The following is a 27,100-nucleotide window of genomic DNA, read 5'->3' on the forward strand; positions in this document are numbered from 1 at the left end:
CCTTTTTCCCGGTAATTCCGCCTCCGTAGTTCGTATCTGGTAGAGTTTTCTGGTCGGTCACCTGATGACTTATCACGTGTCGTTTGCCCGGTCCGGTGACGTCGATCATACTGTTGAAGCTTCAGCAACAGCTCCTTGCTTCTATAGCTTCTACAGCTTGGGAATCTGCAACTCTCGCAACGCAAGCAACCATGAAGAACAACGATTCGGTTTCGAACGGGGATTCTACCAACAAAGCCTCATCCCCGGAGCTAGAACAGAAGGTCCTTAACGACCCATCAGTACAGCCTACTCCTACAACCTCCGCTGCCACTTCAACTGCACCATCATACTCTCCCATCTACGCCACCGCGCAACCTGGCGATATGCCTTCGCTTCCCGTGCAAACGCCTGCTCCAGCAGCCCCCTCATCTTCAACAGCAATCACACCGACACCGACAACAACCATGTCCAGCACCAACGCCACCACCACCTCTCCCCCCCAACCACAACCCGGAGCTCAGCCCGTCCCCGCTCCTACTTCCGCTTCACCTGCAGTATCCTCAATCACTCACCCACCACCGCCTCCCAAAGCAGGCGAAATCCCCAGTCAAACGACCACAGCACCAGCCGCACCACCAGCAGCAGGCCTAACCCCAGAAACCTCATCTTCAGCAGCAGCAGCATCCACCACCACCACCGCCACCTTACCGCAACCCTCCGACTACCACCCGGTCCACCAGGTCCCGTACCCCTACTCCAAGCCCGACTACACCCACCCCCAAAGCCAAAACCAATACATCCCACCCCCCGCGATCCCCAACGCAACCACCACCCCCTACCCTTCCCTCTACCAGCCCCCGACGGCAAACACAGGCATAAGTACAAGCACAAGCGCAAACGCAACCACCTCCCAACTCCCCCTGCACTACGACCCGGGCGTCTCGGGACGGGTCGACCTTGACGACGAGGGTCCCGAAGAGGGCATCCTCGCCAACGCGAAGTCGTGGCTCCGCAGCGCGGGAAACAAGTTGGCGGAGGTGGAGGCGGAGGTGTGGAAGAAGATTAATGATGCTCATGATAAATGATGCCTCGTTGTTTTTGTCTGTGTGGTGGATTTCACTTTGCTTGTCGGGGTTTTGCCTCTGATCTCCCTCCGTGAAGGGAGTGGTGGTCCCTGAATGTTTTAGCTGTTGGGTGATGGTAGGGTTTCTTTGAGTGACTTGCATTTCGGGGTCTTCGTGCGCAATAGTGCTCGCTTGGTTTAGGCTATGGAAAAAATGGGGGATCCGAGACTTGGAGACACTGTTTTACTTAACTGTGTTCATGGTTTGTTTTTTTTGTATGGAGTTGGGAGTTGAGTGGGCTTGGGGTTTGTATCAAGGTTACCGAGAAGATGGTGACGGTGGTGGTATATATCAAGTTCCTTGTACTCAAAGGGGAGTAGAATACGGATCCAACGTTTTAGAAAGCTTTTTAGCTAGAATCGATTTCTGACCTTCATGATTACCATATGTCAAGCTGCCCGGCTGAACCATGAATACTTGTGACACATATGAACTAAGGAAGACCAATGGATTTGCCAGGAGAACCATGTGGATTAAGTGGAATTGAGATCGCATTCGAGATGGGTCATGCTGAATACCCGGTTATTTATAAGTGTAGATCGTTGTAACAGTTGCATCTTAGGATGTGGTGTTCTAGTATGATTCACATCAGAAGCAGTTTAAGTGGGTGGTAAAAGAGTTGGACCAATTCCTCATCAATCGAGATACGTACTGGTTTGGGTTGTTTCAATCCTATCACAAACCGTATACAAGCTTTCACAACCAGTTCACAACCAGTTCGCAACCAGAACCTACCTCGACCCCGAGACTACGTTTCCAAGTCAATGCCAGCACGCGGCGTGAAAGAAGTATGTCCTTTGACCTATGACTAGCATGGTCCTTTATATTATGATCTATATAGATATTATTCACATGGCCTCGCAAGTCATGCGAGACCGAATTTGACTGTTTCCCGAACTCGTCAAAGTATGTATGCACAATGTGGAGTGGTGAGTGTCCCTTGCCATCGAATATATATGGTTGCGTATTGCAAAGCCTACTTCGGCTCAATGCAGAAAAGAAAGTGCTGTCAAGATAGCAGCGGAGGTATCATAATCATAAGTCCATGCCATCACTTGACGAAACGTCCGTCAGTGTTGAGCTGGCGACGTTGACGATGTAGAAATCGTTAGAAAGGATAAGAACGCCTTGATATCAATCCCAAATAAACCACGCCCACTCCAAACGCAACCCGAGGTCGAACCGGTCGACTCGATAGTGTTCTTGCAGCATGCTGGTGGCCCCAGAGATGAACATCTAAAGCAGAAATATATACTGAGAAGAAATTGGACCAGCCTTGAATTGGATCCCGAGAATACCGGTACCCGTAGAATCGCCAATAACGATGGATCGTCGTATCACGTCACATCGATCCAAGTCGTAACAATGCAGCCGCCGCTGCAGCGCGCTCGTCCCCGTCGTTTATGATACCATCAGGTGGATTGAACCCGAGCTGCTGTATAGGATAATTGCGTGGTGCGGATTTCGCTAATGAGGAGGGTGCCGGCCCTCCTCCACGAAAGTGAGGCGACTTGCCACTGCCGTAGACAAACCCGCCCGAGGCGTTGAGAGATCGTGCTCGAAGCGCATCAGCACCTATTTGTGCCCAATCCTCCTCGTCCGTCACATCCTCTTCACCCCAATCTTCGATGGGCATCTCGTCATCAGGTGCCTCCGAAGATGAGCAGTACTCGCGATCGTGACCATCAAGAGACATCTTATCCGCCTCGTCTTCCAACATGCTGACATCGGGACGACCAAATTCCATCTCTGTCGAGTAAGAAAACACGGCGGAATCACCCGCCACGCTGGTGCCATAGGGCTGCAAATTATCTCTCTTGGTTATGGGAATCTGCATACCCCGCTGAGAGAACGTGTCCGAGGGACTGGATGGTGGCGACATGTGCTGGCGTTGGGGATCGCTTCGCAACGGTTCGCCATGGCGCCGTGCATCCCAGCGACCCCATCCGACCTTCTCAAAAATCACGTTGCTCTGACTCATAGCGCTTTTCTCGTCGCACCCTCGACCCTCCAGTGCGGCCACCACCAGTCTCCGTGCTTTCGCCGGAGGTATGCCCGAGAAACCGGGAACAGAGGAGGTCAAATAACCCATCAAGTGGCGGATCGCCAGGGGACCATGTTGCAACATGATCTCGGGAAGATGGCATTTAGCCAACATTCCAGGAGTTATAGCTCCAGTGCTATCGAGCTCATGGGCAGCGAGGGAAATACCCGAAGCATCTCCAAGGTCGACATCTGAGTCCACATGCGAAGAGGCAAGCGGAGAGTAACCCGGCTGATCGACATCTCCCCGGCGGAAACCCTGAGGCGGCAGAGTTGGCGATATAGAGTTGGGCGGTGTGGGCAACAAAGCAGGGGCTCCAGGGTGAGTCGAGTCGCGACCAGCCATGGGAAAGCCAGGACGGGGCTTGGGGATGTCGACCGAGGCGGTCTTGCCAGCAGCAAGGGCCATAGCGATGCTGGATGTGGTATTTGGGAAAGCCATGATGGATGTTTTCGAACACAGGGAGCGGAATGCTTCTATTCAACCCGGTGGCTAATTATTGATCTGTAATCCCATGAGTCAGATAAAAGGATCGACCAACCATAGCGCACAAGGCGGACAACGGGCAACAATGAATGGACAGGCTGACTAAAGATCCAGACCCTGCCAAAACACGCCCTTAGAAAGCCACAAGTTCAGGCTCAAGGATGGAAAATAAAGAAAAAGACGTGGTTGGATAATTCAAAGGATTGGGGGATCATTGACTCACAGTAATCTGTCAATAGCAGATCGGAGAGGTGGTGCAGACGCAACGGTGAACGGATTTCCTATGCAAGCCAGATGCGATGCGACGCGCTAAGAGGGGCGTAGGGTTGGGTTGATAAGTGGAGGAACGCGACGGTTGGAGACAGGTAGATCCAGGGGAACAGTGTTCACGTTGTTGGCAACAAGAAACCACGTAGGCGGGTGGTAAACGAGCAAAAAAAGTTCCTTGACGATTTCCAGAGGAGAGGAAGAATCTCAGTCAAAGAAAAGAAAAAGGAGGAAGGAAAGGAGGAGGGGGAAAGGAGGAAGAGGGAAGGAAACGCAAGGAGTTGGTGGTTGCAGTCCGTCAATAATAGTAGTAAGAATAGTAAGAATAGCACAATGGAATGTTCTTGTCAGCCGGCGCAGCTCCTGCAAGTCGTGCTAGAAGGAAAATGTCCGTTCTATTGCAGATGATGGATGGACGGATGATACACAGCGGTCAAGTACCCAGGAAGTACCTCTATATTATCTGGATTCGGTGTTATTTTTCGGGTCATTTGTGCTCTTTATTCTCCTTTTTCTTCTTCCAACTGAAATGCAGGGAGAAGAAGGGGAGAGCGAGAAAATGACCAGCCTTAAAAATCCAGAATCCAAGTGTGAATGAATAGAGTGTGACCCTCTTATCGCGGGATGTTCCTTGGACAAAAAGTCACTCTTTCTCCTCTTTTCCCTCTTTCTTGCAACCCCCCCCCGTCATGCCGCCCCATACCTTACGGGGCCCATACGAAGCCGAGTCCTTGGGGCGTGGCCTCGAGGATTGGTGGACACCAGTCGGTCCCGCTTGAAGTCGCACCGGGAGGATCCGGGGCCACCAGTCCTGATACCGCTTTTTTCAGTTCTCTTACCGTATCGGAGGTACGGTGAATGTACCTCCCAAGTATCGGTCTTATCAAGAGGTCCAAGGTACACCGTTCTCCGGTGGTAGCCTGAAAGTCGCACAGAGCGAATACGGAGTAGATCATGAGTATCTTGTCGATCAGCTTGTTATTCTCAAGGTCCCCTCTCCCCTCCTGTCCCTCCCTCCCCGCATTGATGGCTTCTCACTTAGTCAGTTACAACTTCTGCTTCGTAATCCAGGACAGCCGGTCCCCTTTCCGGTAACCCTGCGATACCCGCGGCCAATCCCTCCCAGTCAGTCCCCAACATCTCAATGCGATGATGTAAGTGCCCTGGTCTTCGCACCCCGTAGCCCACCGCCCGTAGTATGGTGTCCTTGATCTCCGGTTCGAGCAACAATTTCCACTTGAACCCACCGATCGACGGACATATCAAGGCCGGTGCCTCGTGCCCGTGCGCCCCCCCCCGCGTCTACGGTACGAGGTAGGGTTTGCCTGCAAAACCTGGTAAGGGCAGGAACCCTAAGGTTTCTCTTTGGTCAAACTCTGGTCGGCGACAACCGGCCATGATTACGGCACGTGGGCATCGGGCGATGTACATGCGCCGCAGGATCCTGTGCTGACTGGCTGAATGGCTCATTTGTGGCCGGTCATTCCCCCCTCCATAAGTTGAAGAGAGGGGAATTTTGCCATCCATCATGGTCGTCAGCAGTGTAGTATTCGAAGCGTTGGGACTAGGCTGGGTCAACGTGGTTGTCGAAGGACTTCTTATTGATCCAGAGTGTGCCAAAAAATCTCTCAGTATTGTACTGTGTGCTTAGCATCCATCCGACTTCATCCTGAATCAACCCAGTTGGCCCATGTATGTGCTGACTCCACGGTACAACATCGCGAGCTTAAATGTTCAGGTGGTTCCATAAGACCTCCGTTGCAGTTCATGCATCATCGTAGCTCGTGCAGTCTATGGTTCCTTTGGTTTCTGCTTAGAAGCATAGGACTCATCCACTCAGTGTAAATGGAATACGACAATTACAGATTCTGCCTGTCATGTAATGATGGATAAAACTAGTCAGGTAATAGTTCGAGGATTTACATCTACATACCACAAAGGGGTAAGACCTGTCAATCATCATTCAATGTACTCCGTAGACCGACCCTCACGCTAAACTGATACATCTCCGGCCAGAGATCTACCGTAAGGGTATCAGATGAGTCCTGTCTGAACTCCCTGTCGTTATGACATGCATGGGGCAAAAGGGTAAATTCTGAAAGCTCACCGACAAGAAAATGCATGTCGTGCAAGGTTTTCTATGGCTGGAGTATGTGTCAGTGAAAGGGTACCGAGTCAGATTGCTGGATACTCGCTTACTAGGACGTGCTTTCATGACGCGTACATGGTTTCTCCCTTATATACCTTTTCATTTCAATTGACTCCATTCGTTGTGCTGGGTCAAATAATCACTCCTAGCAGGACATACTTGGGTGGAAAACCCGAACAGAACATGTCTCTTGAGATACCACATGTCAATATATTATTTCTTCTCCGTAGTAGTTGTCGCAAGACGAACTAAAACTACTGGTCAATTCAATCAACTAATTATCGTGCCTGACATACCAGGCATCGAAGCACATGCGGACATTAGCGACGTCATCTGACCGGACCGCCATCCGCTTCCGATCTTATCGGCCTCGCATCCGAAAAGCACTTCTCCAACCCGTTTCCACCCTTCGGAAATCAGCCTCTCTCTCCTCTGCGGGGTTAGAGTATTTCCCTACACTCCGAGTCTCCGACACAATTGCTCAAGAATCCCAAGCAGGAGACTCACCTATTATTACCTTGCAGTTCGAACAGAAATCATGTGCTTTACCATCGACTTTATGCTTGCCGATCGGTCATTCAGATGCGCATCCACCCGACGGGACAATCCCTCGGAATGGGCCCGGACGATGAAACCCACTGTAACCGTCAATAAGTAGAGAGCTACCCAGACTACTTCCTTTGCCGAAAAGTCGCTTCTCTGGCGGGGTCTCTTCGATCTACATATATATCCGACTCCATTTCCCTCTCTAGATAGAATGTGTAGGTTCTTCCTTGCTTGCTTTCTCCTATACTGACTCTGGAAAGTGTTCCGTCATTAAGAAGCACTCGCGGTATAGCTCAGGATTTTGGGGCAGTCAATCTTGCAATCCACATACATCACTATGGCGACCAGCTCAGATAACGAAGTGAGATACTCGCCTGTCCGCGAGGCAGGTCGCATCTTCAGCCACCTCTGCAACCAAACCGAACGTCTCAGCCTGCCTACGGAAGTAGCGGAGCGCAGAGATGCGGTGTCTTTCACATCCGGCTATGATCAGATCTATTACCCCATTCCGTTCAAGGAGACCGAGACGTTGGCTGCATTGAAGGGTGTGGAGGGCGCAGTGGCAGGCGCAATTGCCGATCTGCGATATGGGTCAGCTCCTCAAGCGCGGAAGGTCACGGTGAATCTTGAGCGGGCCACCGCATTCGGTTGCCAGGCATATATGGCCAAGGTGGATGGACTGTCCAAGCTGGATCCGGAAGTGAAAAAGAAGCTGAAAGGTGTGTGGCGTTATCCTCTCATCAGGGACGCTTGGATTCGTGTGGCTGACTGTCCTAGACACGGACTTGCTTGCAGCACAGTCGAACGGCTACCGTCGGATGTCGGCGAATTTGTACAAGACCAAGAACAAGGACGAATTCTTCCACATTCATGGCTCCCTCGAGGCTACGACGACGCTGAACATGATCGGGTTGGAAGGCCATCGTCCGGACTTGACTGATTACGAGGAGATCATCAAGGTCATTGAGAGCCATGTGCAGAAATACACTGCCGCAGAATTGGAGGAAATGAACCAGGAGAGGAGACAGGCTGGTGTGACGGCGTTCAAGCACGAAGACTTCATCAACACTCCCCATGTACGAATGCTCCAAAACCCTGGCGGAAGCTATCCATGCTAACATACATCTATAGGGCAAACTCAACGTCCAGGAGCCGCCATGGAAGGTGACCCGCTTGAGCGGCGACTTGGCCCCCACACCTTTCCCTGCCAACCGCACCGGTAGCAAGAGAATCCTCGAAGGTGTCAAGGTCCTGGAGCTGTGTCGTATCATTGCCGGCCCTACGGTGGCACGCATTTTGGCCGAATACGGTGCCGACGTTCTCAAGATCACCAGCCCCAAGCTGTCGGATGTTCCCTTCTTTCAGGTGGATGGAAACATGGGCAAGCATGCTGCGGACTTGGACCTCAAGTCTGAGGAGGGGCGACGTCAATTCGAAGAGCTCCTGGCCGACGCTGACGTTCTGGTGGACGGATACCGTCCTGGAGCCCTCGAGAAGCTAGGATACGGACCCGAGGCGCTTGCCGCACTGGCTGAGAAGCGTGGCAAGGGTATTGTGGTAGTGAATGAGAACTGCTTTGGGTACGAGGGGGAATGGGCTGGTCGTCCGGGCTGGCAACAAATCGCTGATTGTGTAAGTTGCCCTTTCGTCCTCGCGGGTGGATGCTGCAAATCCATAGCTGACTGACTGTTTGTTTCAGGTAAGTGGTATTGCATGGGCCCAGGGCGAATTTATGGGGCTGTCCAGCCCGATGGTTCCCCCATTCCCCATCTCTGATTACGGTACCGGCTGCATGGGAGCGATTGCAGCATTGACCGGCCTCTACCACCGCGCCAAGCAGGGCGGCTCCTACCACGGCAAAGCCTCGCTCTTGCATTATGACTTGCTTCTTTTCGCGGTGGGCAAGTACCCGGACGCGGTCCAAGAGCAGATGCGCGCTGCGCAGCCCTCGGAGTTCTTCAAGCTGCGACACTGCGACAGCGTGGACCGGATCTCCTCGACGGTGCTGAAGATCATGCAGGCTCGGTTTCCGCACCTCTACGCGGCTCCTGAGCAGGCGGGCGAGCAGGCACTCACCGAGACGTGGTACTCCAAGGCGTATGGAGCAGAAATTGAGATTGTGCGGCCTATTACGGAGATCGAGGGCGTGGAGAACACGTTCATCCGAGCCAGCCGGCCCAACGGCTCGGATCGGGCAAGCTGGGAAGATTTCGGCAAGCCAGAGGAGGATTTCCGGAAGGTTTAGTCATAGCTTCGCTTTCCATGTACATATATTTAGCTGTATAGTGGCGGAGTAGAAGCTGGAATCACCTCAAAACCAGTAGTCTGCCGCATACAACCAGCAAAACAGGATATACAATTAAAGAGAGCAACATGAACCTTTTCAAGACGTCAATCATAATACTGAGCCTCGCAGCAAGTGGAATTCAAAAGCATCCACGGATAAATACCGCAATCAAGTACAAGCACGCCCGTTTTCCACGCCAGTTGTCCCTGTAATGGATGGACCTGAGAAAATGTGCAGCTGCTACCAGACCGCCGGTGGTGAACGCTATACCTTTGTTTAGCTGCTTGAAAGTAGCTTAACCAGCCAGGAAGGCCTGTAAGTCGTAGCAATTCCTCTTTGAAGGGTTGAGGAGGTGCTGCGGGCTGGCAGGTGAACTCTGTAGAGACGAGGCTCGCGTCAATTGACTAGAGTTGACACTAGGATTGGATTCGATTTCTGACACTACTGGTCCTCTCTCAAGAGATATTCTAGGAGGATTCGGCTGCCAGGATAGAGAGCGGTGAGGTTGTGTAGACTTTGAGGTAGCAGCCCGGCAGGTCAACAGGAAAATTTCTCTTTCTGTATTACTATCAGCTGATGTGATCCAGGTACAGGGGTCGTATGATTACTAGCTGGTGGAATCATTAAAGGGAAGTTTGGTATATAAAATAGTGTCTAGAGACCTACATAATATAGGAAACGAAGATGTGATACCGACTGTTAGTAGTTACATGTTCAAGATGATTCAGCCAGCAATACTAGGTTCTGATAATGATCTGATCAGCTGCCTGGCCTGTAGCTGAAAGAGTATAATGCTGCATGATCATCTTCTCTAAGCTAGAATTATACTTGCAAGACTCAATATCATCCTACTGAAACTGTTTATGGGCCTCTGAGAAAGGACCCTCGGGAGGCAAATCTTTGAAATAATAGCTTGCTGAATACTATTTGAACTGGAGCTCACTATCCGGCTTTCTGATATAGATTTTGTCCTCATTATTCTCATCTATCCAATCAGGTACCCTGCTCGCCGCAGGCTCGGACTTGTGGACCGGTGTGACCTGCTCACCCTGTCCAGTAACCTGCCTGCTCAGCCTAGCCAGAGTCAACTGACGAGCCAGTCCTGTTTCGATATTTAATCTTATGGCAGCGGCAGCTATCGTAAAGGTCTACTCTGATTCTCAAAGCATACTTGAACAGATAGTCGATGGAATGTTCAGCATTTCTCTCGTAATGCTCGGTGTTGCGAAGACAGACTGCTAATACACTTGACCGGGATACACACTTTGCAGTGGCTGGCGTTGCTCTGTATTAGTTATGAAATAGCAGTGGGCGCGGGGGGGAAGGTTTGGTAGATTCTGCGGCATTTTCTGTAGCTGGCCAGTAAATCAAGGTTAGGTACGGAATAATACTTGAATTCCTACATAGTATAGATAGTATAGATGACTAGACTGTATGAAAGGAAGCGGGGAGTTGTCCACAAAGAGAAACTGTTATCTGCTACTCCCCTCAGGCAACGAGTCAAATGAGGAAGTTACTGTGTAACTATACTAGCTCCTCGTCTGCTGACATTTGATTAGAGGTGATTAAGAGTAGGTCGGCGTCGGAGGATTACTATTCCGAAAAGATATCAGGTACGTACTTGTCTCCATCCAGTGGCATCCACATATCGGAAGACCACCCCTTCACTCATCGGATAGACATCAAAATGCAACCCCTCAAGTCATCGGCCCGAAAACTTTCCCTTCCCCGACTACCAACTAATTCTAATACTATGGCTTGACATCATCTCCACCACAAACAACAAGTAATTATTTCTCCTGAGAATAAATAACCTTCATAAAAAAGGGCCTTCAACAATAAAATATAATCTCTCAATCCCATCAAGCACAATCCAAATCAAGAAAAATGTCCTATCAAATTCAAAGCCATTCCACCCTCCGCCCTGCCAACGCCGCGGCCATGATCTCCTTCTTGGAATCCTTTTACCGGCTTAGCGACACCGAATCCGCCCACGAGCAATACGTCCAGAGCTTTACGGATGATGCGACTTTGATTATGGGGTCGAAGGTTGCTAAGGGGAAGGATGGTAAGCCCCAGCAAAAGAAACCCCCAAGAGAACCCCCCAAAAGAAAAATCCCCCGACGAATGTTACCGCCGACCTCTACGCGCATACCCAAACACCCACCAAACCAGCCCAAACCACAAACCCACTTCTTCTCAAGATTTTGTAGTGCTAACAGGGCAGATAGAAATCCTCCCCCTCCGCCACGGCCTCTGGACCCACGTCGCCTCCCGAAACCACACCCCAGAACGGGTGTATTTCGGCGGCGACGGCGAGCTCATGCTCTACGGGACGGTGCGGTATGTATTACGCAATGATCCCAACAAGGAGGTCGAGGTGCCCTGGGCGGGACGGGTAGTTTTTGCTGGTGAGGAAGAGAAGGATTTGCGGATGAGGTTTTATCAGGTTTACTTGGTAGGTTTGCATTTCCCTGGGGTTATGGGGAGGGGCAAGGTCTTTGGGTTGCCGGGGGAGGGGGGAAGAATGGGGATGGCGATGAGAAGCTAATATGTTCAATAGGATCCTAGTGCGCAGTCGGGGAGGAAGTAAAGGGTATGACCTGGTCGGGTTTGGCTCGGTGGGTGAGTGAGGGTGGTTGGCATGGTGGACGGAAGGTAGACGTGTAGTTGAAGGGGAGGTGGGTTTTATTGTACTGCCTGTATCATGTAAGTACCTGGTTGTTTCGCGTCTTTGACAGCACCTAAATCTTGTGGGTAGAACACGAACTAAACAAAAGCCTAGAATGTGATGTCTATAAGCTGCAGGACTCGGAAATCATAGTACTAGAATAGGGAACAGAATGTGCCCTGAGAATAAAGGATCCACCATGAACCTATGCAGGGAAATGGAGATTGCATGACCTTGACACAGGCAAGGCATCTCCTACCATCACAAATTATCAAATTGAAGCTGTTATACTAAGCACAACCGCCAACCGCCCTTGCAGTAACAAGTAGCGCCCCAAGCCCAGAGCCCAGACCACACGGAGAACGTTCTCTACGTGGCTCGAGCGCGGCGCATTGACTGTGTGTCACCCTTACTTATGCTGAAAGTCATGCCATCACCCTGCAATGCGAGTAGATGGGTAGGCCGGTGGTAAACAAATGTCCGCGATCAAGCTTCCTCATACTAAAACCTATTGCCTACAGCTACTGCCTTCGAGCGAAACTCACACACGACACTGTGTCAAGCAAGTAAAGACGACTGGCCAATTGCAATGCCCGGCATGAACAACTGAATTCGAGGTTGAAGGAAGATATATGTCAGAAAAAAATAAAAAAAACCATCATTCAGTTCATCCTCTCGCTTTCTTGTTCTTAGTCTTTGTTCAATCTTCGAGATGCTTGCTGCCCCTCCTTGGAAAAAAGCCACTCCTTCATTCGAAAATAAATTTCCATGAAAACCCTGCCTGCCTGCCTCATGCCCCCTTCTTCTACCACAGACAATGTCGTACATGGTTTGGATGTGAGGTGGAGGAAATGGTTGACCCAGCCCTGGCCCCCAACTTCCCTTTCCTTTTCATCTCCATCCCCCAAAAACCGATGTCGGAAAGTTAAAAGATCAAGAAGAGGAAAAAAAGAAAGGTTAGAAGGAGGAGGGTAACATCAGGACTTTTTCATTATTTTAGAATCGAAATCCAGCGGAGCTAATTTACTCGTCGTCCTCCTCCTCGTCAACGGTGGTCTTGGCGATACGGTCAAGATCACGCTGGCCGCTCTGGGTGATGCGGCGGCCACCCTTCTCCTCATCGGTCTCGAGGACACCGATCTTCTCGAGGGACTGGAGGATCTTGCGGTCGACGGAGCCGGAAGCGTCGACGTGGTGGTTGGGGCGGGAGCCACGGTTCTTGACGGAACCGTGGACCTTGCGGAGACGGCCAACACCGACAGTCTTGCGCATGTAGATGTGACGGGCGACGGCAGCAGCGCGGACGTAGTACCTGTAGTGCGAAATCGGGGACTTCGGTCAGATCTCCCTGGTGGTGCAAACAAGAGATATTTGAAAGGAAGGGAACAAGTCGTACCAGTCGGCATCCTGGGGAGGAAGCTCGTTGGAAGCGGAGGTCTTGACAGTGTCAACCCATCCTATTTTGCAGATTTTATTAGTTGGCTGGTCGGATGCTTCTGATGGCCTGCGCAAATTGCGACACAGTCCGTAGTGTGGTGGAGAACGAACCGGGAATGGGGAGCTTTCCCTGGCGCTTCAAGAACGCAGAGTAGGCAGCGATGAACTTCTGCGCCTGTATCATCAGAAATTCGTTAGCCGACCCGTTTCACAGTTGCCCCAAACATCATTGCGGCGAAGCCTTGTCTTTATCCGTGGATGTCAAGCATTCTATGGCATGGCAAAGGGCACACAGTCGGAGAGATCATTCGCGGGGGGGGGATTGGTCGTTTGTGCTGAAATCGCCAAGTCGACTTTGCTCGTTGAAGATTCATATATTTTGAGATATATGTGCTGCATCATACTGAATTTCTCGCCTCGTCGCGATAACTTGTTCCCGTTCATATCCCTGGTTACTCGTCGCATGCCCTGCGTTGTTTTGCTCAGGACAAAAACAACGGTGTTGCCCGATATTCCACCTAGTCGAATTTTCCATGCCTCCTTGTTTGTCCCATCGATTTTCGCATTGTGCTCATCGCTGCGTTTATCGACAATGCTGCCGGTTGTGTGCGTTGTGTTTCTCGTCTGTGCCCCTGCCATGCCATATTATGCCATCCATGCCCCCGACCGACAACTCCCCGTAACCATTATCATCATCATGAAGAAGCGACTTACGTCGACATCGCGAACGGTGACACCACCCATTTTTGCGACTTGTGGACCTCGAACGGGGAAATCGAAGAGGGAGCTGAAGAGAGGGACGAGGTGGGAGGATGGGTCGTCGTTGTCGTCGTTGAGAGTCGGCAGGTTTCAAGCCTCGAAATTTCGGAATCGCACACAACATTCGCGCTCGTAGTGCCTCTCGGTTGGCTGTGGGCGCTTCGCTTAGCCTGTTCGGGACTAGCCGTACCCTAAGGGGTTTGTGCCTGAGGCTGCTACAACCAACTGGTGGCTTCCCGCATTGCAAGGCAGAACAATATGGATGCCTGATCTACTTCCTCCGCCTTCTAGCCGAACAGGTCTACTTCGCGAACACCTTGCAATTTGTAGTTAATTATCCTTTGGAGAGCACGCAAACTCTATACATTACTTATTCCTAACAAACGCCGCAATGTACAGTCTAATTATGGTATTCATGTCATCAATCATCAATTCCTTTCCTAACCGCCAGTGCCAGTGCCAGAACCACATGCACGCCACTTCTCAGAGCGTGGGCGCTCGCTTCAGCCCAACGCAATATCGCACAAACAGGGTATCAATAAAGTGTTCATGTCGAATTCCCGGCGGGCGTTGTCGCTCAAATTCCTCGATCGCTTCTTGGACACTGAACCCGCGTCGTTCGATCAGATAGCAGACGATCAGGAACCCGGTACGATTGAAACCATAGTGGCAGTGAACTCCGACCACTGGACGCGGGCCTGCCGAATTGTCTGACTTCTCCATTGCCTCCGTGATTTCGTTCTGCAGGCGGTCAATCAGAGCAATGAAATCTCGAACCTCATCCGGCGTCGGAGGTATCTTAGACACCGTTGGATGTTTGTGGTAGTGGATTCCGCCTTTCTCCATCGATGCTGGGTTGTACACCGGATTTTCATAGCTGATATCGACCACAGCATAGATACGGCCGCGGTACGTCTGCGAGAACAAAACGGGGTTGTGTTCCTCGTCAACCTCACGCAGCATCTTCATGGCAACGAAAGTATCGGCAATGCGTTGTGAGACAGGCGTGACCTTCTTCCACTTGGCCAGATTCTTGACATCCCACTTTCCGGAAGTGTTCAGATATTGCAATTGCCATCCCATGCTGAGACGGTTGTCAACATGCTGGTTGAGGAAGTCTTGGATGATGCCGGCCAGGGTGCGATACGTCGCCCGATCGTAGATCAGCGCGTGAGATGCTGGGGCTGGAAGAATAACAGTCTTCACAGCACGCCGATGGAGGGTCGCTTCACCCGTCTTGTTTGTCAGCTCCTTCTCGTCAATCTGCGCCTCGAGCCCAAAGCTCTCCTCATGTGCCCGAAGATCATAGGATGAGGGGACCTTGTCATGTACTTTAGAGGCATTGGGAATGGTATCCGTGCCATCCCCAACACTCCGCCCGCCCTGACCGAAGAACTCGAGAATCTTTCGGAGTTCAATGGGCTTGGTCACAGCATCGGCCTCACCAGCCACCAGCAATACAGGAACCTCAACGCCCGCCCACACCGCCTCGCCCGGAATGCCCCCAACGGGGTTACCGAACTTGTCGTAGGTAGGAAGCGTACCCCAAGCCATCCGACGCCATACCGGCGTTTTGCTTTGCTTGTTGTAACGTACTTGGAGTTCCCTCGTATCCGGGTCAGCTGCCGCACCTACAAGTCTGTTGACGCTGCTGCTGTGCAGGCCACCACGTCGATCCCAGTAGCGCCAAAGATCAAAGACCGGCCCGGGTATTTGAAGCAGGCGACGAAACTGGGTGACCTCATGGGGAGGTGGAGGTGTCGCACGGGGGCAGGCAGCAACGAGGCCTAAGATATGATCCTTCAGAGTGGATCCAATCCTAGAGGTCGAAGACGCCAACAGCGCAGATAGCGAGCAGCCCAGACTGTGAGAGATGAGAACCACACCTTGCTCAGCGTCTTTGTCACGGTGTTGCTCAATGGCCGTCGCTAATAACTCGGCCAATGCCTCGACGCTATATGCATCCCAGGTTTCTGGCTTGAACGACGACAATCCACAACCTGGTAGATCGATACCAAAGCAAGGCCCAACGTTCGACAAGCTCGTCAGGAGATGATTGAACTGTGCTAAAGACCCACCTAGCCCATGCACAAAAACCAACAGTGGGATTGGTGCAGGTTTGGTGGGAAGCTTGTCCATCTGCGGATGGGGACGGTTGAAGGTTCTAATGGACGGATAGGTCGCAACGGATGTTGTGTATGAGAGGTATGTCGAGTGTTTCTTCAATAGACCAGGATCCGTATCATGGGCTATTATGGACCCGTCAGTCACAGAAGATAGCAGTCGCAATGCAAATGCACTCACCATTTTCAGCCTTCTCATGATGCTGAGACGCTTCCCGTTTCTCCAAGATAGTCTCATCGGAGCCGAAGCGCAGGGAGCCAGTACTATCGTAGTCTTCATCTTCCGAGGAAGTCACGGTACCAGCAGATCGCTTAGAGTGGTCTTTGCGTAGAGCGCGACGAAAACGCTTCTTGACCGGTGTTGCTCTCCAGCCCTTGCGCCGCAAAAAGGAAGTAATAAACCCACATCCCATCATTGTGGCAATGCAGATAGTCAGAAGCACGATCTTTCCCCAGTTCAATGAGCCGTCATAACGCGATATTCGAAGAAATTGAGTGAGAGAAACAAAAGCTCCAGATTGAAAGACTGTAGAGTAAATCGTGTTCCAAGCGCGTAGATGGGCACCACTCTCTGCGATACCAGGACGTAATGTGATAGGGGAGCTCGGGGGTGCAATTGATGAATCCATCCCAGCAAAGGGGGCCTTCCGTGGGCTGCTGAGACTTAAATGACTGATGATTTGGCCAGAAGTAAGGTACCCTCAGCCCCGGTAGAGCTTCGTTTACCCGCTTACCGTCCTCCAAGCCCCCAACGCCCTGAGCCGGGGATCCCCTGCCGACTAGTGTCCAGACCAAGAATCGGGGGTGACGAAGATCCGTTCTGGAAAGCGAGTCGAACCCTCCAGGAGCCGGAAGAACAACACCTCCTTGGCAGCTAGGCCTCGCTTTTGGACCGATAGTGAGGCAAAGAAGCGGGTCGATGGAGGCAATCACAGTGAGATGGATCCGCGCTACAAACCTGCGCCGGTTTGGAAAAGTTGTCTGAGGTAACGACCGATCCCTACGCCGGCGTTCTTAGTAACCACTTTAAGTGCACCCCGAAATATGAATGCACCAATGAGGGGCTGTTGCCCGACACGTTGGTCTTCTGGCTGGCTTTAGGCACCGCCGGAGGATCTGACAGCTCCACCAGTTTTCAACGAAACCAAGTAAGGAGTGGTACTCGTATACCAGTTACTTCGGATAACGACAATATTCTCAAATCCTGGACGACAAGACACAAAAGAGGACTGAACTGATCACATAAGACTATGCGTTGTTCCACCGGGGTCGCAAAGGATCGATGGATCTTTGCGTCGCAACTAGTTATCGATGGTGGTTAGTCAACGTGTCGAAGTAGACCAGCAGTCAGTCACACAAGGGACTGAGGACATATACAGGCCTGGTAATGGGAAGATAGCTAACATACCTTGCGTGATCAGCAAATGCGACCAGATTACAACAAGACTCACCAATTGCGATTCGAACTCTAAGCAAAGGGAACCAGATGCACACTAACCGCGGAGCGGAAATTCAATGCTGAGAGGCAAGAGGTTCGGAAGGGAAACTCAGGTTCTCGGCGGAGGACAGACTGGAATGACCAGAGGCAAACGGGCCTGTCAGAGGCTCGGAAGCAACACCGTGGAGGAGTTCTGGGATTCTTTTTGTCGCAAATTTGCCGGCGATGATTCACATCCACTCATGGCGTCACGCTGCATCCCGTGGTCTGACTAAGCACGGGTGGATGCCTGAGGAATGTGCCAATCGAAGGCTAATCTACTCCGTACACAACACTGGGATCTGCCTGTACCATCAAGCTGTCTCAAATAAGTTGATTCTGCATTTTCTTCAGACATTCGAGGCCGTGACGAGGTATCAGATTCAGCCAGAGGTTCATAGCTGTCTCAACCCCAGATGTGGTATGGGAAGGCTAGGCCGATTGTCTACTGGAGGAAAAGTATCTCGAGTATGCGAGATCATTTGAATATAGTCTTATACCTTTCTCTGTCTCCATGATCATTTGAGTTGGATTAGTGTATACAATAAGAATAGAACATAGATTCACTTGGATCCGTTCAAGGTTTTAAAAAAGGTCCGTCATCGCTCCGTGGGAAGCATCTCCAACAAGTCGGGCGTACTTGGCCAAAACACCCCGTGTGACGTTAGGAGCCGGCGCCTTCCACTCTTTCAGTCGTTGCTGAAGTTCCTCGTCAGAAACATCCATGCTGATCTCGTTTGTCTCTGCATTAATAGTGATGACATCGCCGTCCCGGACCACGGCGATCGGCCCCCCAGCAGCGGCTTCAGGAACGATATGACCTACAATAAACCCGTGACTGGCTCCAGAGTACCGACCATCCGTAATCAAGGCCACGTTGGTGAGTTTGGCTCCCATAAGAGCAGCACTGGCCTTGAGCTGCTCCGGCATTCCTGGCCCACCCTTGGGACCTTCGTAACGAACCACAATGACAAGGTTTTCGCCGCGAGGGATTTTACCTTGGTCCAGGGCCTCATTGAGTGAATGCTCCTTGTCAAACACCCGAGCCTTGCCGACGAAGCGAGTCCCCTCCTTGCCAGTGATCTTGGCCACAGCACCTCCCGGGGCAAGATTGCCCCGAAGAATCTGAAGGTGTCCCGTGGATTTAATAGGATTGCTGAGAGGCCGAATGATAACCTGGTCTTCCGGCAAGGAAGGGAAAGATGCCACATTTTCAGCCAAAGTCTTGCCAGTCACAGTGGGAATATCACCATCGAGCAGGCCAGCTGCGATCAGTAGCTTCTGAACGGACGGAATGCCTCCGATGTCATACAAGTCTGCCATATAGTATTTTCCACTGGGGGCAAGGTCAGCGATGAAGGGGATCTTGTCGCTGACCCTCTGGATATCATCCAGGGTCAAATCAACACCGGCTGTTCGAGCCATCGCAAGGAAATGGAGGACACCGTTGGTACTGCCTCCCAGAGCCATCGTCATGACAAGAGCATTTTCAAAGGAGCGTTTTGTCAGCAAATCCCTTGGGCGAATGTCCCTTTCCATGCATATCTTGATAGCTTCTGCTGCCTTGACGCATTCCCGCATTTTTGAAGGGGAAGAAGCAGGCGTAGAGGAAGAGCCAGGTAGGGAAAGACCCATAGATTCAATGGCCGTGGCCATCGTGTTGGCTGTGAACATGCCTCCACACGCGCCCGCGGTGGGACAGGCATGTCTTTCTAGATCATCCATGATTTCGTCTTTGGTCTTGCTAGTGTCACCACCATCGTCTGGTTGACGCAGGGTGTCATATACATAAGCACCGGCAGCCTCGAAACAAGAAGAAACGTTAATGGGCTTCCTAAGAAGATTGGAATATCCAATCTGGATGGTGCCACCGTAGATCATGATCGAAGGGCGGTTGTGTCTGGCCATACCCATTACTACACCAGGCATGTTCTTGTCACATCCGGGAATGGCAATGCAGGCATCATGATACTGAGCGCATGTGACGGTCTCGACGCTGTCGGCGATCAATTCGCGGGTCTGGAGAGAAAATCTCATGCCTGATACTCAAGTAAGTAACGACATTTTTCCCAGCATAGCGCTATATGACACTCACCCTCACTGCCCATGGTAATTGCGTCTGACACTCCTACTGTGTTGTACTGCCATCCGATCATGCCCTGGTCTGTGATTGCCTTCTTTACCGTCTTGCCCAAGTCCAAAAGATGCATGTTGCACGGGTTGCCTTCCCACCATACAGACGCGACTCCGACCTGGGGGCTTTTCGTCATGGCATTGTTGTCAGGGATGCCTGCCGCATAAAGCATTGCCTAGATTGAATATGCTATAAGCGACCAAAGCTATGCAGTAGGTGATCGGGATTTAGCAGACGAACCTTGGCACCAGGGAAGTCATGACCTTTTGTGATAGTCGAAGACCATCTGTTTAGCACAGGAGTGCCATCCTCATGCTTTGCATCCGCTGGGAGAGCTGGAAATTCAATGTATTTGGCTTCTTGGAGAGTAGAGGGAGCCACGGCTGGCTTGGAGGGGTCCATGTTCGAGCTTGCTGAACAAGACAATCGATGTTTTGAAACGGTCGAAGATAAATGTCCCAAGTCTGCTCTGCTTGAAGTCGCGCAAGAGTGGTAGCGAGTAGATCAAGACTTCAATGCAGGAATGAAAATTTGTGCTTCGTGTCCAAGTTAATGAGGGGAGCTCCTCGATCGGAAGTGCGGCGACCCCGCCATCGGCGAAGAGTCCGATTGTGGGGGGAGGACGACATCCGCGGCACTTAGCGGTAATCGGATTCAATCTTATTGTGATTCGAAGACGGCTGCGGCTGAGTGGGTCCCACCATGTCATGATGGTTGTTTTGGATGATGGGAAAGGTTTTGCTTGTCTGCGTCCACAGGTGTACTCCGGTTGACCCTGGTGAACCTGTAGAAATTGTGGGTTGCGTGGAGATCTGTCTGCAAGATGACAAGCCGTTATACAGACATATGGTAACTATACTGAGTATTAGTCAAAATTAGTCAAGTATAAAAGCCTTATAAAAGCTTTATGAAATGGCAGAATTCTTGACAGTTAAGGATCACCAGGATGACAAATCTCGTCACGCAGCCCATATATTCTCTAGTTCCACCGGGATCCACTGGAGTAGGGAACAGCTCGATGAAGGGAAGTGCTCCTCAACCCCACAAACAGTGCTTGAATTCAGGTAGCAAGAGAACCGACCTCTGAAGATAAGCTTAATATTTTGGGAGTGGTTAAGTCGCTGCAGCAAGATTCAATTCTATGTACTGCTGGGTATCTTCAATGGTAGTTACTTAAATTGAGTCACCGTCACAAGTCACATGCCGTCAATATATGAAGCTCGTTGGGTCATCCCAGATCTTCGTACCGCACCAAGAGCCGCTCAATTTGTGTATTCAGGTTGTTTGGTGTCTAATCCTTCGACAGAGTTCTTCTCAATCGTAGATCAGCAGCTGGAATCATGAATCAATTCATCTGATGATAACTCTGACGATGTGGTCGTTGTGTCCACATGTCGCTCTGACTCCTTTCCCCTCCGGTTGCCGTCCGTGTCTGCATTGCCATCCATAGCGAAACCCACAATTTTACCCGAACTTGATTGGGGACGCATGTCTTCTAGCACATCGCCATTCCACGGCTTGCACTTCTTGACAATCTCACCGCATCGGAGACAGATCCAGCCTTCTCCCTCTTCAGCTTCGAGCTTCTGCACGATGCATACAAAGCAATATATACAGCCACAAGGAACTGCTTCGTATGGGTTGGCGATATCGGTTTGAGCAGATCCGATGATCCCTCCCGATAAAGCTGAAGCTGCAAAGGCGTCACTTTCTGTTGCAGCAGTAGGGTTATTGTCCCTGTAACAGATCGCACATGTTCTCTCCGGAAGGAATCCAAGTTCACCCTGTTTCCCAGCTTCTTCGTCATCCTCATTGCCTGACTTGAGTGCAGACACTGCTCTTTTCCATAATCTGGACAGCCATCTTCGCCATCGGCTTATGCCAACCAATGGTAGGAGGAACAGAAGAAACTCAGTGAATGCGTGCCAAACAAGCTGCCGGTTCAGATACTCGAATGATACGTCGCGGCTCGCTTGTGCAGATGGCGGCATCAAGCGTATGCGAAGAATGCGATCTACCAGGGTTCGGTACCGACCATTGACCAAGAATACCAAGAATGAGATGAATGCGGCGATCGAGTGGGTTGCGGACACGAGATCAGTCATCCGGGAGAGCATTCGTACTTCTCGTGATGGCTGGAAAACCATAAGCTATGTTCAAGGCGTGACTGTGATCCCATTTTTCGACGAACTTACCTCATCATATCCACTTTCTTGGTCAATCAACCAACTTTCCCACTTTCCCCAAGCATAGCGACCCCCAACGGTGAGGAGACCATACAAAGATTTCTGCCACCTGGTAGGGGCCGAGTGCACAGGACCTTTGCTACGACTATCGATGTATTTCAGATTCTGCAAAGCCGCGCCATACGAGGCATCATGATCCCAGATTGAGAGCTTGAACAGAGCTGCTCGGAGGACCAATTGGATCTCGTGAGACCAATCTTCACGCGTTTGAGGCTATTTAGAAATGACCAATAATCAGTGTCTATCGCATAATAAGAGCGGTTGTGAATTGATGGGGCGACGAACACCATAGTACTTCAATGCATCGCCAACTTGTCCTTTGAGCAGCCCCAGTAACTCCTCATCCAGCAACTCGGCATCCACCTGGCCAACGCGATAAGCCGGTCTCAGGCCTTCCCGGCCTCTTATAGCATTCCATATAGAGATTCCCGACGACGGTAGCTTGTTGAGAGGGTATGGGAGATTTTGAAGCGCGGCATGATTGAAAGGGTGAGATCGTTGCTGTTCGGCAAGTCTGGAGCAAGCTTCGGCCTCACGGAGACGGCGGCGTTCCAAAACCCGCTCCTGAGCAGCGGCAAAGTTTGTAGAACTCATCGCAGAATCATTGTAAAAAGCAGATTTTTCCTTGTGGGTAGAAAGGCTAGTCTTGTAGACGTCGCGTCGATGGTAGTGCAATTCTGAGGAGAGTCCCGAATGTCTTATCGGAGGTGCTCATGCTGCGAAGCAGTTCGCTCGGCCCTCCGATCGGAGGGGAAATTGCCGAGGTTGGATATCAAGCACGTGACATTGATAGACAGATGGGCGGGATGCCATTGATGTTCATAACTTCATTCAATATGTTCTATCCGAGGTAGATACGAAGCATTGGCTCTTCTTCCTTTCGTAGTTTCAGCCCTATATGGGCTTCTCTGGACAACAACTCCTTGAGACACTCAGCGGAGTCTTTCCCTTGGCAGTAATGATATATATTCATTCAAGGTCCAGGGTGTGATGCAGCTGACTGGTACAAACCTTCAAGTCATCGTGTTGATTCGGAGACCTAAAGGCGAAATCAAGTTGAACTATCTCAAGACAAAAATTTGAGGTTCCTGAAGTCTACAATGCAAGTCACCAAAGTTCTTCTACTGGTACATCGTTCAGCACTGTAGGGACGTCTCAACCGTAGGCTTGGAGGACATCTGCATGCAGATGTCTGGTGACTGCAATCAAAGGGTGTATGGTTATAGCTACTGCTTTGCGATCGAGGAGACATGGTCCAGGTCGCCTTGTGCAAGTGTCCACCTGAGCAAGAGACTGTAAAGCACAAGGCCTTTAGGGCATATGACCGAAAGCTAGGGACCCAGCTTAGAGATGCAGCCATCCATGTTGTCAATATCTTCGAACGGCAATGACCGGCGAGACTCAGCCAGCTAGAGCTCCCATCACACTTGGCTTTCAGGCTTGAATGCTCTCATTAGTTTTTCGACAAAGTTGGTTGGCCAGTTTCCAGCCCACGGGTCAACCTCGTGAGAAACTCGAGTCAGACCTGGGTGGAAGAAAAAGGCGCAAGCGGCCCTGTGAGTAGGAAGTGCAGCGGGCAGGATGGAATGCAGGCTCTCAGAGAGCCTGCCACAGGCGCACGTGCTGCGGATGTCCGTCCACTTTACCCCACCATCAGGGATTCACTAGTCCTAGTTGGAAATTAGCTCATGAAACACAACCCGACCGTCGGCATACCTGAGGTTCTCCATGCTCAAGACATCCTATCACTGTGGAGATCTTGTTCAGAATTGGCCAGTGATTGCTTGTTATCCTCCTAGTCTCCGATTCCCATTACCCACTCCAATTGTTCTGGACGCCAGCCTAGGAGAGGGCTGCAGTGGGATCGAACGACTTTGATGTTACCTTAGTTGCATATCAGACCAGGATTGAACAAGATTAAAGCAAGAAGTGAATTGTCGAATAAAACGTCTTCTCACGACCGCGTGGTTCAACTCGGCTTCAATCTGCGCTTCGGATTCCGGCCGACTATTCTCTCCGAGTTGTTCTGAGGAACCTCTTTCTAGGTACTAACTTGTGGCCATCACACATGGCCTCGCGTGGCTCGGGAATACGATTCTCCCCAATCAAAGCCTATAAATATTCAATCAGAAACCCTTCCCTCAGAATCTGAACTAAGCGTTGATCTCTCAGCCTACATCTACCATTCCTCCCTTGGGAATTGTTAAGATATCCTTGCCTTGGAAGAAGCCGATTCACAATGAAGTCCTCCGCTGCCACTTTGCTTGCGACAGCTTCCCTGGCGTATGCCCAGCTCGCCAATGTCTCCGAACCTACTCTGGCTGAGATCGAAAAAGCTGCTGCCACCACCGAACCATACTCTCCCGTGTCCAATGTTGAGGGTCTTGCCTTCAACCGTTTCTATCAAATCTGGCTTGAGAACATTGTATGTACTTGACATATCCCTGCAATTACAAATTCTCACTGAGTATCTTGGAAGGACTACGATGATGCCGCTGCGGATGAGAATGTGCAATGGCTGGCTTCGCAGGGTATCACACTGTAAGTAATGTCAGGAGCTCAGTGGCAACCGGAAGCTTTATTATTAACATTACGCTTCAAATAGGACCAACTTCTATGCGGTCACCCACCCTTCCGAGCCCAACTACTGCGCTTCAGCCTCTGGCGACACTTTTGGCATGGACAATGATGACTTTCACCAAATTCCAGCCAATGTCTCTACCATCGCTGATTTACTGGACACCAAGAGTATTGCTTGGGGAGAATACCAGGAACACATTCCCTATCCGGGCTTTTCAAGGGTATAATTACTCTAATCAAGTCACCTATGCCAATGACTACGTGCGCAAGCACAATCCCTTGGTCCTGTTTGACTCAGTTGCCCAGAACAGCACTCGCCTGCGCCAGATCAAGAACTTTACCAGCTTTGAGGACGATTTGGCCAATAAGAAGCTGCCGCAGTGGGCTTTCATCACCCCCAACATGACTAATGATGCTCATGACACCAACATCACCTTTGCTGCCAAATGGGAGCGCAGCTGGGTGCCGCCATTGCTGAACAACTCTTACTTCACGAACGATACCTTGTTGCTCCTGACTTTTGACGAGGACAAGACCTACTCCAAGGGAAACAAGATCTTCAGTATTTTGTTGGGCGGTGCTATTCCCGATGACCTTAAGGGCACCAAGGACGACACTTTCTACACCCACTACTCTGTCATTGCATCCGTCTCGGCCAACTGGGGGCTGCCTTCCCTTGGACGCTGGGACTGTGGCGCCAACATTCTCGAAATTGTGGCCAACAAGACCGGTTATGTCAATTACGATGTTGACACTACTAACTTGCATCTTAACGAGACTTACCCTGGCCCTCTCTCTGACGACGATTACTCGAAGTACTCCTCTGTGTGGCCGGTTCCCTTGACTAATGGCTCTTGTTCCGCTGGCCATGGCATCCTTGACATCGTGAAGAAGAACTTTGCTAACACTGAGCCCACCTACAACTACACCAGCCCCTTCCCGTACGATACCAAATCCAACTACAACGTTGACGTCACCGCCACCAGGAAGCAGACTAGTTCTAACTCCTCTTCGACCTCTTCCTTTGCATCTGCATCTGCTATTGCCAACGCTGGCACCTCTATGATGCTGCCTGGTGTTGCCACTCTCGCTAGCGCCGTTGCAGCTTTGCTCTTGAGCAATCTGTAAGCGATGCGAGAAGCTCGAACAAAAATATGATGAACAAGAATATATGACTTTCAGCAGGGCATAAAGGAAGGGTTGACGATGAAGAAGGCTTAACTTAATGTACGTTACGAATGGTGACAATGAGAGATAGGAGAATGCCAATAATACTAGTAGCTTGTCATGATTCAAAGAACGTATGGCCACCCAATTGCGGGTGTATGTATTTTGTGATAAATCGATGACAGTGACATCGCACTATAGGAACTGGGCCACACACAGAGCATTATCGATAGGACTCATTTTTAGTCTGGCCATTACCCTCTACGAGTTGAATGACAAATCCAGTGCCACACGAGATCCAAACTACAGCCTAACTGAATTTTGATTCTTTTCGTATTGAGACCAGGGTATCCCACTTCTTACTTTGCTGATTTTAAATTTCCACTACTAACGGGGACAACTGTCAAAGACATATTCTCATCAAAAGTTGAATCAAGTCAGTCTGGAAGCTTTTTACACCCAAGGGGAAAAGATCAAAAAGGAAAGACCAGGTAGTCAAGACCATACTCCGCCTATACAGTCTTACTCAGGATAGCTTTCATTTCCAGATAGCTATCCAGACTGCGCAAATAGCCTTCGCAACCAAGACCACTGCCCTTGGAGCCTCCAAATGGCATATCTTTCGCCATAGAGGGACTTGTGCAATAATACCAACAGTTCCGGCCTCATGCAACTTCGATACTCGTATGGCCCGGTCAGTATCCTTGGTAAAGACCGAAGCATACAAGCCATATTCACTATCATCGGCCTTCCGAATGACTTCCCCTTCGTCTTGAAACTTGCTGATCACTACAACAGGGCCAATTACTTGGTCTGATCTGCGCTTCCTCTGGCACGTTCTCGAACACAGTGGGCTCAATAAAATTTCCATCTTCAGCATCACCACCGAAAGTTAGCTTGCCCTCCTTCTCGCCCGTGGTGAGGTATTTCATGACCCGCTCGTACTGAAATTTATCGGCTTGCGAACCCTGAGTCGTTGCCGTATCAGACGGATATCTGGGGACAGCAGCGCCATACTAGCTCCTGAACAACGCGAGAAATTTGTCTGCCACTGCTTCATGTACAAAGACGCGTGACTTGGCGATACAGGTCTGTCCGCGAAGAACTGCACCTTAAACTGCGTCTGCTCAGCGGCGGATTCGAGGTTCGCATCGTCGAAGACAATGGCAGGAGTTTTCCCGCCTAGATCCGTGTGTACAGTCTTCAGATTAGACTTGACCGCAGCGGCCTGGAACAGTTGGTCTATCAGGCTGGAGACGGTGGAGCTGAGACAGCGAACGCCCATGTGCGACGCGATTGCATTGCCAGTGGTAGGGCCATAGCCATGAAGGATATTCACCACATGGAGCAATCTGCATCAATCCAATCAGTTTGGTCAGGAAAATGGTCAAGCATGAGAATTTGTCAGAGGACCCTTACAACCAAAGGCGACTTCTCACTGCTTCTCAAGGCCGCAAGTGTTTCCCGCCTCGTAAGACATCCCTCACCTTGCCGTTTATGAACAGGCAATTCTCCGTCGGTACCTATGATGGGCCAGTCATTGTGCGGTTCAGTGCTAGACAGCGTTAGTTCTCAATGCCAGTGCTGAGCCGAATGGCATCGGTCCAAGTAAATGATCACG

At 50.7% G+C, this 27,100-nt stretch overlaps 11 protein-coding genes across 11 annotated transcripts; 5 read left to right on the forward strand and 6 right to left on the reverse strand.

Moving 5' to 3' along the window:
- Positions 1–156: 156 nt before the first annotated feature.
- On the forward strand, positions 157–1,475 carry BP01DRAFT_358789 (uncharacterized protein). Its single transcript, XM_025575517.1, has one exon. The coding sequence runs from the start codon at positions 192–194 to the stop codon at positions 1,065–1,067; it is 876 nt and encodes a 291-aa protein (XP_025429245.1). The 5' UTR covers positions 157–191; the 3' UTR covers positions 1,068–1,475.
- Positions 1,476–2,324: 849 nt separating this feature from the next.
- BP01DRAFT_106663 (uncharacterized protein) lies at positions 2,325–3,916 on the reverse strand. Its single transcript, XM_025570288.1, has one exon. It carries the CDS (start codon positions 3,589–3,591, stop codon positions 2,449–2,451), a length of 1,143 nt encoding a protein of 380 aa, XP_025429246.1. The 5' UTR covers positions 3,592–3,916; the 3' UTR covers positions 2,325–2,448.
- A 2,588-nt stretch (positions 3,917–6,504) lies between these two features.
- BP01DRAFT_358791 (CAIB/BAIF family enzyme) lies at positions 6,505–8,968 on the forward strand. Its single transcript, XM_025575518.1, has 5 exons — positions 6,505–6,813; positions 6,859–7,317; positions 7,376–7,674; positions 7,730–8,230; positions 8,298–8,968. Exons 2-5 carry the CDS (start codon positions 6,936–6,938, stop codon positions 8,841–8,843), a joined length of 1,728 nt encoding a protein of 575 aa, XP_025429247.1. The 5' UTR covers positions 6,505–6,813; positions 6,859–6,935; the 3' UTR covers positions 8,844–8,968.
- A 1,623-nt stretch (positions 8,969–10,591) lies between these two features.
- On the forward strand, positions 10,592–11,838 carry BP01DRAFT_358793 (uncharacterized protein). The gene is made up of 4 exons (XM_025575519.1): positions 10,592–10,953; positions 11,117–11,343; positions 11,449–11,594; positions 11,671–11,838. The coding sequence occupies exons 1-3, from the start codon at positions 10,773–10,775 to the stop codon at positions 11,476–11,478; spliced, it is 438 nt and encodes a 145-aa protein (XP_025429248.1). The 5' UTR covers positions 10,592–10,772; the 3' UTR covers positions 11,479–11,594; positions 11,671–11,838.
- Positions 11,839–12,108: 270 nt separating this feature from the next.
- On the forward strand, positions 12,109–12,532 carry BP01DRAFT_106746 (uncharacterized protein). The gene has a single exon (XM_025570289.1). The coding sequence runs from the start codon at positions 12,189–12,191 to the stop codon at positions 12,483–12,485; it is 297 nt and encodes a 98-aa protein (XP_025429249.1). The 5' UTR covers positions 12,109–12,188; the 3' UTR covers positions 12,486–12,532.
- On the reverse strand, positions 12,204–13,774 carry BP01DRAFT_358794 (40S ribosomal protein eS19). The gene is made up of 4 exons (XM_025575520.1): positions 13,708–13,774; positions 13,105–13,168; positions 12,953–13,013; positions 12,204–12,868 (listed from the first exon to the last, which is right to left on the reverse strand). Exons 1-4 carry the CDS (start codon positions 13,735–13,737, stop codon positions 12,580–12,582), a joined length of 444 nt encoding a protein of 147 aa, XP_025429250.1. The 5' UTR covers positions 13,738–13,774; the 3' UTR covers positions 12,204–12,579.
- Positions 13,775–14,235: 461 nt separating this feature from the next.
- On the reverse strand, positions 14,236–16,504 carry BP01DRAFT_301452 (RNA 5'-triphosphatase domain-containing protein; the record flags this gene model as incomplete). The annotated part of the gene is made up of 2 exons (XM_025572030.1): positions 14,236–16,001; positions 16,057–16,504. 2 exons carry the CDS (start codon positions 16,502–16,504, stop codon positions 14,236–14,238), a joined length of 2,214 nt encoding a protein of 737 aa, XP_025429251.1.
- A 1,339-nt stretch (positions 16,505–17,843) lies between these two features.
- On the reverse strand, positions 17,844–20,072 carry ilv3B (putative mitochondrial dihydroxy acid dehydratase). The gene is made up of 3 exons (XM_025573590.1): positions 19,727–20,072; positions 19,448–19,661; positions 17,844–19,391 (listed from the first exon to the last, which is right to left on the reverse strand). The coding sequence occupies exons 1-3, from the start codon at positions 19,886–19,888 to the stop codon at positions 17,938–17,940; spliced, it is 1,830 nt and encodes a 609-aa protein (XP_025429252.1). The 5' UTR covers positions 19,889–20,072; the 3' UTR covers positions 17,844–17,937.
- A 571-nt stretch (positions 20,073–20,643) lies between these two features.
- On the reverse strand, positions 20,644–22,426 carry BP01DRAFT_425044 (pex2/pex10/pex12 family protein). The gene is made up of 3 exons (XM_025579728.1): positions 22,018–22,426; positions 21,682–21,945; positions 20,644–21,621 (listed from the first exon to the last, which is right to left on the reverse strand). The coding sequence occupies exons 1-3, from the start codon at positions 22,324–22,326 to the stop codon at positions 20,812–20,814; spliced, it is 1,383 nt and encodes a 460-aa protein (XP_025429253.1). The 5' UTR covers positions 22,327–22,426; the 3' UTR covers positions 20,644–20,811.
- A 1,051-nt stretch (positions 22,427–23,477) lies between these two features.
- On the forward strand, positions 23,478–25,440 carry BP01DRAFT_417464 (acid phosphatase PHOa; the record flags this gene model as incomplete). The annotated part of the gene is made up of 4 exons (XM_025579260.1): positions 23,478–24,157; positions 24,212–24,273; positions 24,338–24,480; positions 24,533–25,440. Exons 1-4 carry the CDS (start codon positions 23,972–23,974, stop codon positions 25,438–25,440), a joined length of 1,299 nt encoding a protein of 432 aa, XP_025429254.1. The 5' UTR covers positions 23,478–23,971.
- Positions 25,441–25,991: 551 nt separating this feature from the next.
- On the reverse strand, positions 25,992–26,959 carry BP01DRAFT_375647 (ALDH-like protein; the record flags this gene model as incomplete). Its single annotated transcript, XM_025576903.1, has 5 exons — positions 25,992–26,098; positions 26,131–26,292; positions 26,363–26,475; positions 26,586–26,831; positions 26,919–26,959. The coding sequence occupies 5 exons, from the start codon at positions 26,957–26,959 to the stop codon at positions 25,992–25,994; spliced, it is 669 nt and encodes a 222-aa protein (XP_025429255.1).
- Positions 26,960–27,100: the final 141 nt, after the last annotated feature.

This window comes from Aspergillus saccharolyticus (assembly GCF_003184585.1).
Source record: "Aspergillus saccharolyticus JOP 1030-1 unplaced genomic scaffold BP01scaffold_28, whole genome shotgun sequence".
NCBI classification, from domain to species: Eukaryota; Fungi; Ascomycota; class Eurotiomycetes; order Eurotiales; family Aspergillaceae; genus Aspergillus; species Aspergillus saccharolyticus.